This window comes from Notothenia rossii, assembly GCF_949606895.1.
Source record: "Notothenia rossii genome assembly, chromosome: 11".
Lineage (NCBI taxonomy): Eukaryota > Metazoa > Chordata > Actinopteri > Perciformes > Nototheniidae > Notothenia > Notothenia rossii.
The window spans coordinates 50,661,027-50,676,897 of record NC_136910.1 but is presented as its reverse complement, the minus strand read 5'-3'; the positions used below and the strand labels follow the sequence as shown (position 1 = coordinate 50,676,897).

At 41.5% G+C, this 15,871-nt stretch overlaps 1 protein-coding gene across 1 annotated transcript; it reads right to left on the bottom strand.

Moving 5' to 3' along the window:
* Positions 1–14,305: 14,305 nt before the first annotated feature.
* LOC307025273 (uncharacterized protein) lies at positions 14,306–15,754 on the bottom strand. Its single transcript, XM_079659911.1, has 3 exons — positions 15,684–15,754; positions 15,486–15,572; positions 14,306–15,363 (listed from the first exon to the last, which is right to left on the bottom strand). Exons 2-3 carry the CDS (start codon positions 15,497–15,499, stop codon positions 14,724–14,726), a joined length of 654 nt encoding a protein of 217 aa, XP_079516037.1. The 5' UTR covers positions 15,500–15,572; positions 15,684–15,754; the 3' UTR covers positions 14,306–14,723.
* Between the last annotated feature and the right edge of the window lie 117 nt (positions 15,755–15,871).

Sequence of the window (15,871 nt, the reverse complement as noted above, 5' to 3'; positions counted from 1 at the left end):
CTGCAATAAAACAATACAAATGAGTTTTTTATCAGAACGTGTTTAATAGCCTGTCAAATAAATAAATAATAGTATTTTATATGTTATTTTATGGCTCACAGTTCTGGTATAAGTTGATTACTCTCCATTGGGGACATGGTCAAATACAGAATATAGATAAAGTGAGTGTACTAAAAGAAACCGCAGGGAAAAAAACTACTTTTGAATGTTCTGTTTTTATGTGATAAGGGACACCTTCATCTTAAACGTATTAAACCATTTAAATATTCAATACAATTTAAATACATTTTGAGAAAGTGATTCACGGGGACATAAATGCTGCTGCATAACAGAAATAAAACCACTAATTCTGAAAAGTTAGCAAGACACCATTTATGAAGTATTATGACCTAATGTCATGGCTATATAGAAACACTTTCTAATGTTACTATTGTTATAAAGCATTATGAATATTTATGAGGTCTTAACACTTTGATTATACACTGCTATAGGGTGGCTATAATGCATTATTAGTGTGTTTATAATAAAATATATGACAAGAAAGTGTAACCAGCATTTCTTACTTTGATTTGTATTCATAATATATATTCGCATGAACAGTGACACCTCAGCTCTCGTACGAAAGCTCCTGAGAGTTAATAGAGTGTTTAATTAACAGCCCCCCCCCCCCACTTCACTGTCCTCCACACTGATGTAAGGCCTCTCAATAATACAGAAATCCACCGGGTGGCTTCAAGATTCCACCAACCACCGCCTATGGGATCGCGTCACACATTATAAGAAATAAACGTTCCCAATTTGCCTCTCCTCAAGGTCAACATATACGGTATCATGCAATTGCGAAATGGGTCAAAATGAGCTATGGCACTTGAGACTGTGCGTCCCTCCCGGTGCTCGCCCGCAATGAGAATCCATTATTTACTTGCCCACCACTTGGGGACTTTCTCTCATGCAATAAATACTGTATGTGCATACTCACCGCTGCTAGCTAGACTAAGATACAAATGCACTTGAGACTGTGAATTCTACTCTAGCACCAGAGGCTATGTCTCATGCTGTACAACCTCTACTACAGTATATGAGACTTGCTCCTTGAGGCATTCTCGGCTGTTTGCATAATGTATTAATGTTTTCAGCTTATTCAATGAGTTTTCTAATTAGGCAATGAGACGAAGAACATATAGGTCATTAACTCAAAAGATGCTGTTTCTTTTTAACCTCTGAGAATATAACTGTTTGTGAAGTGCAGCATCTACTCCAGTTGTTTAAGTTATCATACATCATCCGCTGCCATCCTGTCCAAGGTTACAGAAGTGCTTGCGTTAGTGGAAAGTATATTTCACGAGGCTCTATCAGGCTAATTGAGCCAAAGCCAGAGCCACAAACACACCTGTGGGCTTCAGGCCAGCCTGGGTGTGTGTTGCTCATTACGAAGAAATGTACGGTGCTTTTTTTGTATTCTGCTTATGTTTTGTTTATAGGGACTTAATGACGCCGAATGGGACAGAGGCCCTGTGTAATCGCTGTGACTGATACTGCACTGCCATCAAGTGGAGATGAAGGAGAATCCATGCAAAATGGGGCACTTTGAGCTTATGAATCAGAATCAGCTTAATGTTTAACAAAGAAGTATGCATAAAAAAGAGCTTAACTCCTGTTAAGGGAATTCTGGGTAAATAACACATGGGGGAGTAAAGATGTTGTTCATCCTTATTTATGTTTAGTTGACGATTGGATTTAATAATGTACATTCACGAAAGCATTGCATTTGAACAGTTTTAATCAGAAAATCAACCAAAATCAGGACCTTTTTGAAGATCCATTTTTTACCATCTTCTGTATTTCCTTATCTGCCCCCCATCTTATTCAAATATCTTCCACCAAGAGCCATTTGGATTTCACAGACAACACGTCGTAAAGGTCAGTAACTGGATTCACCTGATCGCTCCATTTCCTCCCCAGCTGTGAGAGTACACCACGTAGATAATGTTATTCTACCCACAGCTGTTAAGCAAAATGGTCCGGCAGTCTTTGAATTAGGACACATCTGTTTTTTTACAATATGGCTGACCTCAGAAAATGCTCTGAAATTCTCAGTATGAACAACTCTTATTGTTAAACTAACTATTTGCTTGAAAAACAAACCTAACAAGTCTTTTTTTATAGGAAAGTCAAAACCCGTTATGGGAGATCCACAGGTGCAAGTAGTGTCTTAGGACGCCAATTCGTGAAAGGTCACCGTGACACTCAACTCATCAAAAGTTTGTAGCAGCATTTAAAGACCATGCTGTGTTTCAATTCCCTCAGGTAATAATGGAATAAAGGCCATTTGGGTACAGTAAGTGAGCAATATAATCACCAAAAATAGATTTTTATAGGACATATGCTACCTGTCCTGAAAAGTCCCAGCATCCATTGTGACGCACTGACAGCAAGTTGAGGCTGTTGTGCTAGAAAAAAGAAAAGAAAATGTCCAGGCTTGTTTCAAAGGAGGGGGGCAGGTGCTGTTGCAGACTGGGAATTGTGTAGTTCTTGTGGCGTGTATTTACTGCTAACCCTAACTCTAACCCTATTCTTAATTGCTTGGACAAAAAATCATTTTAGGGCAAAAGTAGACCCTTTCATGATGTCCAGTAGGATAAAGCACCATTGACAGCGGTTTAATATTCGCATCCTCCAAATCAGCTGGGACTATTCAGGAGTTGGTGCAATCCACTCCAAGTCTATGACACACAAACCAACCCACCCACAGATTGGTAGGCCAGTGCAAACTATTCCTAACAAGGTAACCTCAAACCCCAACCAAAACGTACCCTTAGCTTATGATCAATTGCTTGGATGAAAAATAATTTTAGAGCCTAAATACATAACATTTTCATTATATCCACTGGTATGACGCACTATTATCTTAAGTATGTGATCCTAGTTTTCTTAGGTGTCATTTTGCAAATCTTTACAATGCCTTCATCCTGCTGGAGGTTACATTTTTTGAGATGAGGGAGAAAAGAAAGTCTCCAGGAACCTAGGGATCGTTCTGACAGGCAAATAGAATCCTGAAAAGCCCTTGAAACGATCAATGTCAATGTATTTGACTCGAAACACATGTCAATGGTAATGTGTGGCATTGAGTACCTCACTAAAATACAGTATGTTGGAATGGAACAAGTGATGTTACACGTTATCAAAAATGCATATACATTATCCATCAAACAACACATGCAAGCGCTTATGCCTCATGGGACTTTTATTTCATGCAGCCTTGCTTCATTGTTCCATATGCACTGTGCAGTATGGAGTATGAACAGAAGCTACACATCTGAAAAAGAATACATACCAGTGCCCCAAAGATGACACTCCATAGAAACTCACTAACATATAAAAGCTTGTTTCTGGGATACATTAGTATTAATGAGTGTCTCTATGGATTATACATGCATGTTATATTTCATAATAATCATGATTCACTTCATAATGTGTCTTTGGAGGGTTCGTGTTTTATCCGTTTGTTTGATTTTATTTCAGAACGAAACATCATAGCGCTTTCTACGCAGCTGTCAGACGATCCATCTGTCATCTTCTCTTCGTGCTCCACTGATTTTATTTTTATATGCACATAATATTTCAATTGTCATGAATCTCTCGACAGTGACAGCCTTCTGACTCGTGTCAAGAAATATTCCACTTGGCTTGACTGCGTCGTGACTGACACAACACTTCAGTCAAAAGCCACGTTGGTAATATTTTCGACTCTGTTCACACGGGGCCTGTTTGCTATTCCCTGAGCAAATAAGGAGCTACCGTTGGAAGGTCGCGGGAAATATACAGATGATGATGATGTGAAAGTTTGGCCGCAAAGCACAGAATCAGGCTGTTTAAAATTCTTCAGGTACGCTTGATTCGTTCAAATTGACTCGAGAAAAACAGACAGGTTGCAGTGGGTGTGAGATATTTTGACATCCTCCGAAAACCCTGTACAGTTTCTGCAAACCTGTCTGTTAACCTTGCTGTTGCTGATGTATTACCCTTCACTATGCAGTACTGTATGCAGTGCTTGATGTTCGTAGGTGGATGACACTGTTATTAATAGATACCCATGGCCTAAGCCTTGGCTGCGGCCTGTAATGTTAATCATAGCAGCGAGCATAAATCTTTTGCAGAATCAGAATCCTTTATCTATACCTACTTACTTCATTTATACACCAACCCCAATTATCTAGCTGCTAAATATATCTAATATTCCAGATTTCAGTAAATGTTTAAAGGCACAATGTGTAATGTTTTGCCACTAGGAGGCTCTCAATCTAACAGAAATGAAAAGGAAGTTTGTTGTAGTCAAAATGGGAGTTGTTGTGACCGGAATTTGTGTCACTGCAATATAATTCTCCCGGTTAAACTAATGCAAAAACAATAAATAAAGCAATTTTACGTTAAAATATCTGCATTATAGGCAAAGTTAGGCTGCCACAAATGTGTGCTTGTTTCTCTCCAGATGTTTGTTTTTTGTGTTAAGAGAGTCCAATATTTGAATTGTGTATTGTAATGTGGATGACATTAAATTAAAAAGCAAAGTGTGACAGTTGCTGGCAGACAAAAAGAAATGGACCGTAACCTTAAATAGATCCACCGATATCTTCAGATCTGAAATGAGTTGACATTTGAGATACTGTAAGTAAAATCATTGAAAGATAAAATATTGGTTATCTTATAACTATTGTGAAATGCATGGGAAAACTCAAAACACACCAGTTAATCTCGATTTTCCATAATATCTTTTAGGTAAAAATAAATTGCTGGCATTTACTGTTTCAAACAGTGTGCTAACATGCCATGAGCATATCTGTTAGATTCTAGAGATTACCGCTTAGCTTCACATTATTATGACACACAATAATATCATAACATCTTAGATTTATTAGATTAGATTCCCTTCTCTCCAGGGAGACAGTTTGTTACACTTCATGTCTATGTCATTTGAGTTCAAACTTGCTTGATTAAATCAACACTTCACCGTAAATGTTTAATAGTGTAACATATATCAGCACAATACTGTTGCACCTGTGCACTCTACACACCTGTTCTCAATCAGCCTGAGTGTTTCTCAGCCAATCAGCTCCCTGCCTGCTCTTCTGCCTAATCACCGTATACCCCTCACCTGCCTTCTCTCCACCTGCATTTCATCGCCTCATCATATACATTTGTATTTGAGTCCTGGACTTCCCGTTCAGTCTTCGTTTGATCCTTGGTTTTGTCCTTCCTTGCATGAACCTTGAAAGGAAAGTAATTTCTTCTGCTTTTGTTGCCTGCGGTCTTTTGTGTTTTGATCCACTCTTCAATAATGTGGTTATTTGCAAAGATGAAATGAGACTTGTCCTCGTGGTAGATTTCAATGCTTGTGAAAAACTACAATGTCGTGACTTAACACAGGGACTTGTTTTTTATCTTTACTGGAAGAAAGAAAGAAACTTTTGCCTCCTTCCATTCTAAAGATAAGATGAGATAAGATAAACTTGTGTTAACTTTTAAAGCACTCCTAACTTTAAAATGAGGGGCTCTGGTTTCAGACAGAGGGGAAACATGGGTGCTGCAGCACAGGAAGTATGAGACAATTAAAACACTTTTTGAACCTTAAAGCATCTAAACATTTCACAATAATTGTTCAATATTTTATATTTAATATTCCATATTCCTTATGTCATATATTTTTTAATATATATATATATTTGTATATATAATGTCTACATGTATATTTTATTTTATTTTCTTTCTATTGTTTATTTGTAGTTTTATTATTGTAAAATGCCTTGTCTTTTATGCTGCTGCAACAAAAACAATTTCCCAAATTGGGATCAATAAAGTACCATCTTATCTTATCTTATAAAGGCACAAAATACACACATGAACCTGGGGATTAGCATGATATGGCCCCTTCAACAAAACAATCCACAGATACTGTATAAGATGATTCAAGTGATTACAAAAAACAATAATTGTATCACTTTCTTCATTATCAGCATTTTGAATATACATCAACAGATATATGTAAAACAAAAGCCTTTTACATAACCTTAAAAGAAGATATGCCTAATTGTGAAGTAACAGAATAAAGATCTTCCACAATCATATACTAAATTATGCAGAACAAACCAAATGTCCACATCAAAGTCTCTTTGTATCATACATCTGATTAATTGCTCCAAATGATGTCACTTGTTGGCAGTCAAGTTGAGTTTGTGGGAAAAGTAGGCTTAGGGTTTCGAGAAGTAAAGAAACACATGAATATATAAAGATATTTCTGAGATTCAGCTTTGCCCATAACACCTATGTTCCTTAGCCAAAACAAACAATCCAATCACTCAATACCTTAAATACAGTAGGGCTACATATGTGTTGATTAAAAGGGACATAGCACTTAATCGCTCATAGCTCAGTAAAAATCCAAGTCATCTGTATGCCATTAATATGTGAACGACCCTGTAAAAAGAGGAAGTGCATGGGCACACATAAGATGTACTATACAGTCATGTCTGTTGAAAAGGACACACAGACCTTGTGGTATGAATAAAAGAGTGAGAATTACATCAGGACAAAACACTGTGCACTGCTGAATGTATTCAAGATATTCATATATCAGGACATTCCTCTAAGCTATTCATTATAGTTTGAAAGAGAGAATTTGCCCTCGTGTCAGTAAAAGCTGGGAAGGCCTTGGGTTTAATGGAGCAGATTGAATAAAGACTTGTTTTCGTCTTTTATTAACTACAGTCAGTATAAAAGTGTAGTTGTACTTTGTATTCAAATTATGTGTTATTGGAAACAGTTTGCACGGAAAGCTGACAAGGCTTTACCCTTTTTACTGAAACATTGACTCAAAACTGACATAAAATAGACAATAGAAATAGACGATATTCTGTTTATTTGCAAACCCACTTACATGTAGATGTTGTCTTCAGTTGGAAGGGGTATAATCGGCATGTTCATTTCTCAGGAAAAAGACTGCCGTATGGTAACATCATTTAACAGCTCTTGCTACAAACGGCAAGCTAATTATCAACCCTTTTTAAAGCATAAAGTTATGTGAAAGAATCACCTATTTGGAAAACTAATTAAATTAATTAACATATAAAACATATAATCATTATGCACTTTTTAAAGCCACCAACAATCATCAAATGTAATTTTTAACCTAACCAATTATTGTTAAACAACATTTTACTCAAACAGAAACTAAATTAAACTTGAGTCTTGTCATTGTTTTAACAATCACGAACGCTTCTGAGTATTTAAAAGAGAAATTGTATCAGTAAAGTACGGTGGCCAACAGGTGCAAACACGCTCAAACGCTGCAAAGTAAGAAACATCTTCACAAACTTGATGGAACATGCGCTTTAACTAAAAGCCAGTCAGTATATTTAAAAGGACTAGGTTAGCTATAGCTTACAGCAGATCTGCTATAAAATCGGAAGGTATAACACGATCACATTGACTAAATAGGCCAATAGAACTAAAGGTTACTTACGTAACCCCAGTTCTCAGAGTAACATGAAGTGAGATGTCTCACTATGGGATGCGCCTCATCGCGGAACAAACAGAAGCATCAATCTCATTACGCCAATCCTGATTGGCTGGTGATCTTGACGTCAGCGTCAGGGAAGCTTGCGCCACGTCGCAGCGTCATTCAAAATAAGCACCTCTTCTCGCTTCACCATAGCAAGGAGGGCCGTCTGGTGAGACATCTCACTTCATGTTACTCTGAGAACTGGGGTTACGTAAGTAACCTATAGTTCTCATTCGTAACACTATTGAAGCTCCCGTATTGCCAGACAAGCTTATCTCGAAAGTCACCAAACCAACCAGAACTTAACAGGTAGAGCTCTGACTCAGCAGGGTGCCCAGCACTGCTCGGGCCACACTAGGAGCAGAGACATCTAGCCTGTAAAAGTGGAAAAAAGTGAGCGGCGAGGACCAGCTCGCCGCTGCACAAATGTCTTGGATGGAAACACCATTGAACAAAGCCCAGGATGTAGCCAGACCACGAGTAGAATGAGCACGCAGACCCGTAGGTGCCTGCAAACCCTGACTCGCATAGGCCAAAGCAATCGCTTCCACAATCCAGTGGGAGAGCCGTTGCTTGGTAACGGGCTTGCCCTTCTGAGGGTTAGCCCAGGATCTGAAGAGTTAGTCACTACAACAAAACTCTTTTGACCTGTCCATATAATTGTGTAAAGCACGAACTGGACACAGCAAATTCGGCCGCTGTTCCCCGGAGGAACACAGCGGCGGAGGAAATGCCTCAATGTCAATGGGGGTACTTGAACCAACCACCTTAGGTATAAAGGCAGGGTTGGGCTTCAGCGACACTCTTGTTTGCCCCGGGGCAAACTGAGTGCACGAAGGATGTACAGATAGCGCATGAATGTCACTGACTCGCTTGGCGGATGCCAGGGCCAGTAACAGCACTGTCTTCAGCGACAGGTGCTTCATGTCAGCTTCTTCCAGGGGTTCAAATGGGGCTCGAGTGAGCCCATCTAAAACCACTGTCAAGTCCCATAAGGGCACCAGTGACCTGGAAACAGGAAGGAGCCTGCGAGCCCCTTTCATAAAACGGCAGACCAAAGGATGTTGGCTAGCCGTCCTACCCTCAAAGCCCACATGGCATGCAGCAAAAGCAGCCAGGTAGACTTCGATCATAGAAAAAGCTCTGTGTTTATCAATCAGGTCCTGTAGAAATGATAGAATCACTCCAACAGGACATTGAAAAGAGGTGTGCCCTTTTTGAAGGCACCAGTCCTCAAACACCCTCCACTTACAGTCATGAAAAGAGACCTGGTGGAGGAGGTTCTCGCACTCTGAATAGTGTTTATCACCTTCTGAGGGAGACCCACTGCATTCAGATTATACCACTCACGGGCCAGGCCCATAGGGCCATACGCTCCGGGTGCCTGTAGCCCCGTGTTACTGACTTGAAAACCCAAGCAAAAGCTGTGAGCATCTTCCACCTTTCGCTCCTTAAAGCGAGCGGAGATGTCACGTCTCTTTCCCTCTGAGTCTCTATTTTTTGTGTTATGGGGCCCTCTAGTGTCTGAACACGGCGGTACCCCAGGTTGATAACCCCAGCCGACACTGCGCGTGGCGGTGATGTCTTCACAGCTCCAGCCGGCACTGCGCATGCGCGTGGCGGTAGCGGCTCAATAACCCCAGTCGTCACTGCGCATGCGCATGGCGGTGGTGCCTTCACAGACCCGTCTATTATCCGCCTTTTGAGAGAGGCCGTAGCTGCTCTCAAAGAGGGACAGGCGACAGACTGTTTATTGTTTTTATTGTCTTTCTTTTCATTTTTTTGGCCTGCGCCCTCGGCTTGAAGCCTGGATGCGACAGTGAAAAATGGTTTATTCGAAAACAACGGTATTTGTGACATGTGTTTTTGTGACTTAGGCAGATAGCAGAACTCGCTGTGTCTGGTATTAAGTCTGTTTCCCTTCTGGCGCGGACTTGAGGATGGCGTTGCGGCATCACTCGAGGCGGCGGGAAGATGGGGGCCTGGTGGCACCCCGAAAACACATCTGGAGCTGGGGAACAGGGAACTTCCAGCTCTGTCACCGAGGAGAGGAGAGGAGGCTGTCAGGCCGCCCGCTTCTTCTTCCTCGACTGGTGACTGAAAATGATGACACGAAGATATCATCTTCTTGCTCATCCGAGTCGGACAGGAGGAACTCAGAGGCGTCCTCCTTGTCCTCCATGTAGTCCAACTCCAGGACAGCCTCCGCGGGTGAGACCATGGTGAAGTCCAGTTGGGAGCCCCAGCTTGACACAGCGCGGGGCTCCGCTCTCGCGGCTTTTGCCGTCACCGGGCCCCAGCCTGACATGGGGCGGGGCTCCGGTTCAACGACTGCCGCTGTTATTGAGCCCCAGCCTGACACAGCTCGGGGCTCAATTTCTGCGGCGGACGCCCCCATGTCTTGATTGCCGGCCGGCGAAACAGCGGACATGAGGGGGTCCTGTCCCGACAAGCTAGCTTGGCGTGCTAGCCGTCGGCGGAGGCTCTTGATGGTGAAGCGGGCACAATTCCCGCACCAGCCGGGGTTGTCCATAGCCTCCTGGGCGTGTTCCAGCCCGAGGCAGGACTAGCAGACCTGGTGTGAGTCTGTGCCTGATATCTTCAACCCGCAGCCGCAGAGCCGAGCCTCCGAGTCCCTGACTCCTCTGGTGTGAGGGAGAGAAGCGTCCATCTCGTTCGCCGTGGTGACGTCGTGGAGAGGACCCGCTCGTAACAGGTATGTTGCCGAGAAAAAAATCTTTCCCCACCTGTCGTTAATCCGGAAAAAAAGAGACGGTGTAGAATTGTATTCTCAAAGAATATTAACTGGTGTGTTAATACCTTTTTATCTTCCCCTCCTCTGGTGTGAGAGAGAAAAAGAAGGAAAAAAAACGTCCTCGCTACCATGGTGTCGGTAGTGAGGAAAGGCAAGCTAGCAACAGGTGTGTCACTAGCTTGAAAAATCAAAACCGTACCTTTATTTCCGAAGAAAGAAACGGCGAGGTAGATTGCAATACTAACTGATGTGTTAGTATTAACAGTCTTCTTGCTAAGCAGAAAAGTAGCCGGCGAGCGCCCGTTGACCGAAAGTTAACTTTGGGTTCAGTCTGTGGACTGTTAAGCTAGCCCAGCTACTGATATGTCGAGATGTGCTCTGAAGCGAGAAGAGGTGTTTGAATGACGCTGCGTCGTAGCGCAAGCTACTTATAGGGGGGGTGGATTCCCTGACGCTGACGTCAAGATCACCAGCCAATCAGGATTGGCGTAATGAGATTGATGCTTCTGTTTGCTCCGCGATGAGGCGCATCCCATAGTGAGACATCGAACGGAGTGTTATGAATGAGAACTAATATTTTAGGTAACTTTCCAACAATAGTGAGTTTTATAATCCCTTACAAATTAGGGATGATGCATTCGACAAACTTTGCATATACACATATGTCGGTGGAAAAAGGGAATCAGCTATATCACAAAACCCAGTTATTTTTCATGATCAAAGATGTAAACCCTGTCATACATTGCCTTTAAAACATTAATACTTGATTACACTAGATTCTGGAGGATTTACCATTTAAATATGTCACAATATGTTGGCAAAAATGGCATCTTAGAATGTGATGAATAAGTCAATGAAACCTTATTGTATTGAGAGCTATATTGTAGATTATACATGTTTGTTTCGACATCATCTCGAGGAGAAGTTGGAGACATATTTATTTTCCGGTTACATAAACACAACAGTGAGCCTGGTCCTCCCCTCTTTCCCCACATGAGGGTGCTCCTCCCTCATCCCTCCAGCTGCAGGGAGATTCAGCACAAAGATGGAGATCCTGCAGGGAGCCATCTCCACCCAGCCGAGGGTGGGGTTTCAATGTTCTGCTCTGCCCCTGCAATCTTGCATCAGCCTCCCTCATCATGCCTCTTAAAAGTGGAATCCTAACCATTCTGCCAGAAGAAATATAGTTTTGGCTTTGAAGATTGTTATTTCTATCCCCCAAAAGAATTAAAGTTTTGGCTTTGAAGATATTATTATTATTATTATTATTTTGATTATAGCCATATATGCATTTCCCCGGAACGTACTTGAGTCTTAAAAAGGGTTTGAGGCGTTTCAGATTTCAAAATAAACACTTCAAAGGTGTTTAAGAAGAACATCGAACAAAGTGGTTTCAAACAGTGTATTTAAGTGCTTTATATTTTTAGAAACATGGGTTTTCAAATATGGTAAATTAGATTGTCGTCTTTAGTATTCGTCTTTCATAATGCATGACCATATGGGGGAAAAAAAGAAAATGTTAAGCCATTAAAATAAATATTAAAAACAAACAAAACACATCATAATGTTATTTACAATGGAAACAATATAAAACAAATGATTTGTATATGTTTCTTTTGTTATGTGTTACATCCCTATATCTGGGTCACAGGAAGATTAACATGTATACTGTACATACCAATTGGTACAAATTAGGTTGGTGTGAATTTCACAGGGAGGTGTGTCACAGCACAACGCACGAAGTCATCAGCCCCTGGTAACGTGAGACATAATAACATATTGGTATGTGTGTCTGTAAAGGTGAGAGGAATCTGCAGGAGGTGTGTATTTGTTTGTCATTAAAAAAGGGCTGAGTGCTCAAGGTCCTCCTTAATTCAGTTTATAGAATAAATCATGGTGAGGTGTTCATATCCAACCTCTTAAGCATACCTTTCATGGTTCAGACTTCATAAATTGGTATTGAAGGTATTGCACTCAGATGGCTCCAGTCCTACCTCACTGAACGATCCCACTTCATCTTCCTCCCCAACCACTCCTCTGCCACAGCCTCAGTCACTCAAGGCGTTCCTCAAGGATCAGTACTTGGCCCCCTCCTCTTCATCATTTACATCCTCCCCCTCGGTCAGATACTCCGCCGCTTCAACCTGGACTTCCACTGCTATGCTGATGACACTCAGATCTACCTCAGCACCAAATCCCTCCATAACCCACCCCTTACCCACATGGATTCCTGTCTGACAGCTATTAAAACTTGGATGCAACATAACCTCCTCAAACTGAACCGCAACAAAACAGAACTCCTCCTAATCGGCTCCAAATCCACCCTCAGCAAGGTCACTAATACCTCATTCACACCAACGCAACTCCGGTTCAAGCTCCGTGCTAGAGCTTTTCAGGTTCAGGACCGGTTCTTCGGTTTAGCTCCGGCTCTTTTCACACTGCCCAGAGTCCGACTGGTGCTGCGTCATTGCGTCATCGTTTGCGTCATGACGTAACCGTTTGCGTGCCTGCTTCATAAAGCCAAACCGCGCGGAAAGCCCTCACAGCTGACACCGACAACAACGACAATGGCCGATTGTGCTCCAGCTTCCTCTGTACATGTTCGGAAGACCAGATTCCCAGTAGGTAGCTGGTCTCTTCAGTGGACCACTGCTGCTTGTTAAGTTTCTTCATCGTTGTGTACAAACTGGATAAAACGCCAACTTTTTGTTGTTTCAGGAGTTGATGGCTACAGGCCGCAAGGTATTGCACTTACAACTACAAAAAGCATTTTAATGTTAATCTAGAGCTCCGGGGATCCACTAGCCAGAACAACTTCCTCTTGACTGCCTTTTTTATTTTCTATTTTACTATATTTATTTGTTTGCCTGTCCTTGTTTGTTTACCCTCTCTCAAACTGTAAAGCGTCTTTGAGTTGTGAAAAGCGCTATATAAATCAAATGTATTATTATTATTATTATTATCAAATTGGATGATTTTCAGGTTTTTTTTATATTTGTATTTGTTTTGAGATGTCTCCATGCTTTAATGTTCAAAAATGACTTTATTTTTCTCATACTGCCTGTGCTGCAGCACATCTTTTCACGCTCTGTCTGAAACCAGAGCCCAGTCTGCTTGGTTAGCTGGCTGGCTCTGTTGTGATTGGTCAACCGCTTAGAGTTGTCCAACCCCTTAGCCCAGGGGTGTCCAAACTACAGCCCGGGGGCCAAATGCGGCCCACGAGACATTTTGAAACGGCCCTCAGCAAAATTCAAAAAGTGTATTGGAGTATGGCCCACAAATTAAACTTGTGCTTGTCTTATATTGTACTTTTTAAATATATATATATACGTACAAATATATCGCAAAGTATTCATGTGTTAGTTAACACCGTTTTTAAAGTTGAAAACATTTTCTAACAAATGTAATTAAAAAAAAAAAACCTCTAGTGAGCCGCCCAGCCCTTCGTATATTTTTCTGTATGTGGCCCTCGGGAAAAAAAGTTTGGACATCCCTGCCTTAGCCTATCACTAACAATGTGTTGGAGCTCTGGCCAATACAAGCGCAATTGCTACGTAGTGATTATGTTACAAAAGAAAGTCCAATTGAGGCGTTTCAGGCAGAGTGTTTGTGAGAGTATATCTAAAACTACCGGAAAGGAAAAACCCCAAAACACATAATAGGGTCCGTTCAAATAATTATAATATACTGCAGGTCATTTATATCAAGTCAGTTGGACCATAAAACCCGTTGGCAACAGTTTTGGACATACAAGCCTGTAAATACGCACCATGAATCTAAGCCTAAGCGAAAGGAAAAATGTCATTGTGGAAATATATCATGCAAAAAAACCATTGAAGGGCCTTTCTATCTTAATCAGGGTTACAGTATGTGGACATGCTACAATGCACACAAATGTGTAAACTTCAAGCTGCATTTCTAAAAGGCAATGTGTTAAATGATTAGGATTTAACCTAGGCACAAGAAAGCAAAGAGAAAGAAAATAAATAGATGTATTCAGAACAATATTGCATTTATTATTCACATAGGCTTGAGACAATCTGATCTCACAGAAAATGAATGCAACCCCTTGACCAAACTCATTGGTGGTAATTTCAACATATTTCATGCCACCACCTCGGAAATGGAAAAGCAAATGGAAAACATTTAGGATGTTGTTAAGTGGTGAACACACAAATTCCCAGGTACAATATGGAGAAGTTCAAAACATGGGACTGTCACAAATGATACTGCTGTTTTTTTCCTGTGTAAAACCAAATGTCAAACATACGTTATTTGTAATTTACACAACAAACCTACTTTATGTCATGATGGGCTTCAGACCAACCAACACTGGAGATTTTAGAAAGTCCATGCACCCTTAAAAAATGTAACTCTAAATAAATATTTAAATAGTTGATTATTTACATGTTATCATAGTTCTGTTGAGGGGGTGGTCTCATTTAACTGTTTAGCCAAATCTTTTGCTCTCCACTCTCTGACTCTTGATAAACACCTCTGAAGACACTGTGGATCTGAAGAGTTCTGAATACCGAGAGTCGTGTGCAGAGGCCGATATTGTGAAAGTCTGGTGTAACCGCGGTAAGCTTCCTCCTGCTGACCATTGGATCCATCTGTTTCCAAGCACACCTTATCGTTCTGCTCCTGGTTGTCGTCAAGATGTGGCGTTGTGCCAGGTCCAGAAGAAAGGGGAGATGGCTCTGAGACAAACAGGCGTACATCTGTCAGTGCCAATCCGACGGTGTCTGCAAAGACCACGCTCTTCTTCTTTAGACCGCCGCCGTCCCTGCTGAGGCAGCTCCGAGGCGCTGAGGCCACAGGAGAGGAGGGCTGTGAGGAGGATGCAGGGAAGGGGGAAGAGGAAGAGGAACGCGGTGAGTGAAGGCCTCTCCGTGGCAGACAGTCAGCCGGCTGATAACGGCGCTGTGAGAGCTTCCGAGGAGTCTTGGACAGCAGCTGGTAAAGAGGTTGGTGCTGGCCGAGGCTCAGACATGGGGTAAGGTATGCTGGCATCAAAGAGGGCTGGGTGTGACTCCCAAAGGCATGCAGAACTCTGAGGAGGAAGACACAATGGCGTTATAACGAGACTTATCATGAGAAGTTATACAACAGTTTAGCAAAACAAAGTAAAGGTCCTGCATATAAATATGGTGAAATGAGAGCACAGGAGCTTACCTTGCACAACTCATCTTCAGTAGATTGAATGTGTTCCCTTTTGTGTAGTATGTTGTTGACGGATAGCTGCAGATAATTCAAGATCATCTGTAAGAGGAAATCATCTTTAATGAATAAGTAAAACTTATCACTGAATTGAACACAAATCTATTAAAATAAAAATGTCAAGGTGATGTTTTCTAAGCAAAATGTACTTACAGGCTGGAAGCCACCTTTCGTTTAATCAGATCAATGAAAGAAAGAAGGATTGTGATTCTGGTCTGTCTCTGTTCTCTCCGGAATTTATCTAAAGAATTTAGAAACTGGGCTGAACCCTTTGTGACACATGCAGGTAGAGTTCAGCCAATCAGGTACTAGCTTCTTTGTTTATGTCCGGCCCCCATTTC